The sequence below is a fragment of the Pteropus medius genome, unplaced genomic scaffold, assembly GCF_902729225.1.
Source record: "Pteropus medius unplaced genomic scaffold, Ma_sr-lr_union100, whole genome shotgun sequence".
NCBI lineage: Eukaryota > Metazoa > Chordata > Mammalia > Chiroptera > Pteropodidae > Pteropus > Pteropus medius.
The window spans coordinates 11,239,645-11,245,644 of record NW_024340692.1 but is presented as its reverse complement, the minus strand read 5'-3'; the positions used below and the strand labels follow the sequence as shown (position 1 = coordinate 11,245,644).

General features: G+C 44.1%; 1 protein-coding gene across 1 annotated transcript in view; it reads left to right on the top strand.

Annotated features, from left to right (window-relative positions):
* Positions 1-239: 239 nt before the first annotated feature.
* UHRF2 (ubiquitin like with PHD and ring finger domains 2) overlaps positions 240-6,000 on the top strand; it is a 68,032-nt gene continuing 62,271 nt past the window's right edge. Inside the window, exon 1 of the mRNA XM_039880422.1 lies at positions 240-731. Within this exon, the coding sequence (XP_039736356.1) occupies positions 579-731 (153 nt within the window). The 5' untranslated portion in view covers positions 240-578. The remainder of the gene's footprint in view (positions 732-6,000) is intronic.

The following is a 6,000-nucleotide window of genomic DNA, read 5'->3' as shown; positions in this document are numbered from 1 at the left end:
AACCAGAACCAAAACGGCAACCTGTGGGCAGCCTCGTAACCGCTAGAAACCCGAAGGCTAGAGGGGAGTTATCCAATACCCAGGTGCAGGCAGAGGAGCAAGTAACGGCTCTGGGCAGCCCCGCCCCTCCGCCCCGCCCATTTTAGTTCCCTCTGGTCTATAGCCACTTCCCGGGCCGCTTCCTCTTTAAGGCGGAGCCCGGCGTGGATCTCGCGAGATCCGGGTTCGCGCCGTGACCTCCATGTGGGAGCTAGAGCTCTATAAGTAAACACTCCGCGCGGTGCAGACAAGGCTTCTTCCTATTTGTGAGGCGGGGGCTGCGGCAGCAGCGGCGGCGCCTCGGACTAGTTCCGGTTTCCTTTCCTGCACAGCTCTGCTGGGCGGGTGCGCGGTCTAGGAGTCGCGGCCGCCTGTCGGGCCTGGCGTCTGGTCAGTCTTCCTCGCTTGTGCGCGCGCTCGCCCGCCCGCCGGCAGCGGAGAGTCGGTGCCGCTAAGGAAGCGGCGCTGGCCGGGTGGGGTGCAGCGCCCTAAGCGCAGGGGGAGACAAAGCAGAGCCGGCCCCCTCTCCCGGCGCCAAGATGTGGATCCAGGTTCGCACCATCGACGGCTCCCAGACGCGCACCATTGAGGACGTGTCTCGCAAAGCCACAATTGAGGAGCTGCGTGAGCGGGTGTGGGCGCTATTCGACGTGCGGCCCGAGTGCCAGCGCCTCTTCTATCGGGGCAAGCAGGTGAGACGCGCCCACTGCACCCCTCGGGAGCCCCGAGCGAGGGCAGCGGGGCGCCTCTTCGGACGCGTGGGCTGGGCGGGCCAGAGGGCTTAGTGCGCCGCGCGCGCAGATTGCTCCTGGTTCCACTTCGGGTGGGCAGCCCCTGAGCCACAGGAGTGCGGGCCTGGACTCGACGAGGGGGCGCAGAGGGGTCCCCGTCAGTCCCGAGTGCAGGTGCGCCCGGATGGGTCAGAGGTGGGGGCGCCTAGAGCACGGCGACTTCGCCACCCTTGCTCAGCAGGGCAGCAGCCGCAGGAACAGCCCGCCAGAGCGCTTGGGTTCCCTCGATTCCCGCGCTCAACCGGGTCAGGAGCTCCTGGAGGGCGGGGAGGTTAGCGGGCTGTGGCGGCCATGCCACAGTGCGGGTGGGGAGGGCTCGCGGCTCTGGCTCCCGGCAGAGCTTAGCCAGATAACGGCTCTCATCGGTTCCGTGGCTCTTCCGCGCTCCCAGCTCCCAAATAGAGGAGAAAACTTATACATTGCTCGCTCTGGGCACAAGAACCCTAGCTCTACTTCCTCATGTGGAAGAGATTTGTAAACACTGAAGATTCGCAGGGTTTCCAGAACTTAGGGCACCCCTCCCTCTCCTCTCCTAGAATTGGATCTGTCTTGGAGATTAGAGACCTGGGCTAAAGGAGCTATTGATGTAACCCGGGACCAGATTTAAACTGCCCAGTACAGACCAGAGAGGGTTATTATAGGCTACAAGGGAAAGGAATGTAAAAGACTACTTTGCTTTTCTTCTCACCTTCTAATAGTCCCCTCACCCAAGTTTTTACACAGTAACTGGAGTATAGCCAGGGGTACATATTTGAGGGTGAAAGTGATTTTGGCGGTGTCTTTGAGCGTCTGTAGTAGTTGTATGGTATGGCCCTGGTCTGGCCCATTAAAGATTTGACCCAGACTCATCCTATTTGTCTTTTTTTTTTGTCTTTTTAAAAAAGTTAATCCACTAAAAAAGTTGGCCTTTTCCCGTTGATAGATCACAGTTTGGCTCCCATCATGTTGTTTTAGATAAATGTAGCTTTCTTTGATTTGGTAGTGATCGTTTTCCTACAGCCACAAAGGATTTGAAAGGAATATTTTCTGTCCTTAATACACTTACCCTTCTAAAACTGCCCAGAAATTTCAAAGTAACAAGATTAAACTCTGAGAGAGTGAGCCAGGGGATATTTTAATTTGTCTTTAAATAAATGTAATAGCATCTTTGATATGTGCTTGCAGCCGGTTTATATTGATCCTTTAGTGTTTGACTTGCAATAAAAACAGCTGTTCAGGTTTGTTGTAGACTTTGCTTTTGAAATAATTGTGTGTAGTAAACACTATGTAGATTTATATTGCTGCGCTACCAGTAGCTGATACCTTTTTATATATTTGTCAAAGGTAAGAAGCATGTGATTGTCTCCTGAATTTTATTTTCTAGCTAAGAACAATAATACATGAATTCCTAGGACACTTTAGTGACTTCAGCACCAGTGATAGAAATAACACATGAGAATGTATTTCTGGGCAACACCCTTAAAGCCTAATTATCAACTATTCCAAAAGAAAATATGCACCTGGATGTCTTGGGGAAAAGGTAGAGATTGGGTTATATTCAGGGCAACAGAGTAGACTTTCAGTAAACCAGGAAGCTGGTTCCAGGTTCAGGGCAAAACAGTTGAGGATAACAACTTTTCGTATTTCTTCCCTCAGCACAGTTGATTACTTACTACTTAGATTTCTTCAGCTCAGTGATAAACCAATAAGGATGAGGAATGGACCTTTGGTGCTCCATTGAGTTGGAGATGGAAGGAAGATACTGCTCCACCTGGGTTTACTAATTTATGAGCTTACAAGTAGCCATGGCAGTGATTATCTCCATTCTCCTTTCCTCTTGGGAGTCTACAGTCCATGCACAGGGTAGTGTGTCTACAGCAGGCAACTACTGGATTGGTGTCACAGGGCTGCTCCTATACTGTAAAGTGCCTTTATTCTTATTAGAAAAAGGCCCCCCTTTCTCAAGATGATTTACTGCCACATGGTGAAAAATATAAAAACAAATTTACAGTGTCTTATAATGTAAGTGGTTTCCTTCCCCCTTTTCACCATTTTTATTAGGTGTGCTGCTTTTAATTTTTCATATATATATTAGAATCACTTGTTGGTATTTATTACAGATGCTCAGCTCACCCCAGAATTGCAAGTAGTTGAATTTAACAAGACCCCATGGGAGATTCTGATGAACACCAGAGTTTGAAAATGAAAGTTAAAGAGTAGTCATTCTCCTACTAGTTTCTTACTATTCAAAGTGTGGTCCATGGATCAGTAAGACCAGCTTCATTAGTATCACCTGGGAGCCTCACACCAGACTGAAGTAGAATCTATTTTAACAAGGTCCCCAGGTGAACTGTATGCAAATTAAATTTGAGAAGCAGTGTAATTGACTCCACTTTTGAGGGTCAAAATAGGGAGCAGTTTTTCAGGACTGTAAATTCTAGTTAGAGTAGGATAACCTCATTTGGATATTCTTCCCGGGGTTTGAGTGTGACGCACCCTGGGGATTGAGTTTTTCATATCTTTTGAGAATCCAGAGCTTTTCCTACTTTGAAAAGATTCTCTACTTTGCTTGCTTTCTTTTCCTTGTACCACTTAGGGATAGACTTAGAATAGATGGTAGATGTGGGGCATGAAACAGCTGAAGAAAAACCGAGTAGTTGCCTTTTCCTCCTGGGGCCCTTTGTTTTCACACAAAGTAAAAATGTTTGCCTATTTAGAGAGAGAAACACTAAGCTATCAAGGCATTCTTACATTATATACCTGATGTGAAAGATAAATGAATGTTACTAACTTAATGCCCTCCACTTGCATGGTAATCACTAGCCTCTTGGGAATAACTTCCCCGCTGCCTTCTCAGCCACTGCCTCTTGGTGTTTCCTTTTTAGTTTTCCCTTGCATCACTATTACCATTCTTCCTGTTAGCTGGAATTTCTTCCTTCAGTCCAGTAAAAATTCAAGAATGCAGTCTGGCAAAACAAAATTGTAGGACCGTCTGCCTCTCTAGTTTTATAAGTCCTGCAGCCCCCATCTTTTAAGATGGCAGTTCTCAAACATTTTCTGCTATGAGACATTGATGGACTATAGTTACATGTCTGAAACTCTAATTTCTAAGTGACCCAATCCCTTTTTCCCCACTCAGCAAAATTTAAGTGACAAGTGACTTTCAGTCTGCACTTTCATTAAATTTGGGTGAACTTCATGCTTTTCAAGTAACAGATCATTCCAACATTCTTCACTTAGCTGTGTGGAACTTGCTGTGCAATGGATGATAACTTTTAGGAAAACTGGATACCTATGAATTAGGGAAGGGAATGGATAATCTGTTAAAGTGGCTCTCATAGTAAGCGTGAATAATTAGAGGAAAGGTGATTACATGTTAAGGTGGGCCTGATTTCCATTGTAGGCATTCATGCCTTAATATGCTTAGTGTTTGTTTCACTCTGACTTTCAGACATTGCTTTTCCTTTCAGACTGAGTACCCCTTGAAGCAGCTTGTGTTTACTCTTACTGATCGCTTGGTAGAAGCTAGTCAAAGGGATTGAGTATAAGAATGCCCTCAAGGTCCCTCTGACTCTTGTACCTCAAATTTCAATGGAAAGTGTTTATGGAAACACTTTGGATTTCCAATTATTTCACTACTTTAACTATCTTCATTTTGGGAAATGCCTACCAGTTAATTGGCATGTTCTGTGTTGTAGAGTTTATTTTCTATGTTAAATACTTCTATTTTTTATCATTGTCATAATATGCGGCAGTTGTATGTTTAATCAAGTTGTGTTTTTTTAGCTGTTCCAGAATTAGTGCGTTCTTTCTTGGGGCTCGTGGGGTGCTCTTGGACAGTGTCAGAATGAAGGTGTGAATGTAGTTTTTTGTTCCTTTTTTTCTCCAGGAGTTAAGGATTAAAGGGAGTTCTTGTTTGTTTGTTTTTTAAATAAGGTAAGCAGTATTAACATTGCCATCTCTATAAGGGCTTATCTTTTTACTGACTTTTGGGAGTCTCCTTTGGCTTATTGGAATAAACATATTAACCAACATGTGAAATAGTATCTAATTTAATTCCTCCACTGAAAAATTTGTGAATTTCTTGATCCCTTGTTCTGTTTAACAATTGTGAACACCTGTAATGTGCAGGATTGTGCTAGGTGTGTTCTTGGGCCACTTGAATTAAAATTACTTACCTGGTTCAATAGTATATCGTTCAGGGACAGACTTTCCTTCCTTTTGGTTGACTTCTCAAACATTGTCTTATTGTGATAGAGTTGTAGATGGTGACAGGTATTACATACAAAGAGGAGGAAATGAACAGTGATTAAATTAGTAACGATTCTGGGGAAATGATAGTTCTGATCTTGAAGGAGTTTAGTTTACTTATTGTATCATTGTGAAATGGCCAACTGAATTTCATAAAGAAACAAAATGGAGACTTAGTTTCCTAGGGCTTCTGTAACAAAGTACCAAAACCTAGGTGTCTTAAAACAAATTTATTGTCTTAGGGTTCGGGAGGTTATAAATCTGAAATTAAGTTATGAGCAGAGGGCCATGTTCTGTCTGACAGCTCTAGGCAAGAATCCTTTCTTGCTTCCTTTAGCTTCTAGTGTTTGCTAGCAGTCTTTGGTGTTCATTGGCTTGTAAATGCGTCCTTCCAGTCCTGTGTCTGTCTCCTGTCTTTATACATTTACATCTTCCCTCTGCATGTCTGTGTTCAAATTTCAACTTTTTATGAGATATCAGTCACAATGGGTTAGAGCCCACCCATATAACCTAGTTTTAACTTGATTACCTCCGTGAAGATCCTGTTTCCAAATGTCACATTCTGAGATACCTAGGATTAGGATATCAGTTATTGGGGGCAGGGGATGAGGGGATGGACACAATCTAATGCATTACAGAGACCTTGCCAAAATATGGGTAAGTTGCAAGATAATTTATTCACTATTCATCCTGGAAGACTTCATGATACAATTTGATAACCTTTACAAATAGATAGAGAACAGACAAGTGGAATAGCATGAGCAAGAATTGTAATTATTTCTGCTTGAATTGTTTTTTCCTGCTTGATTATTTTTAATTGCTGACAGTCGTCAGAAAGAAAATGGTTAACTTAACGTCTTTGTGAACACAAGGCCATAAAACAATTCATTTTCAGAATTTACCTTTCTTGCAGTTGATTCAGGCACTGTTCATTAAAATA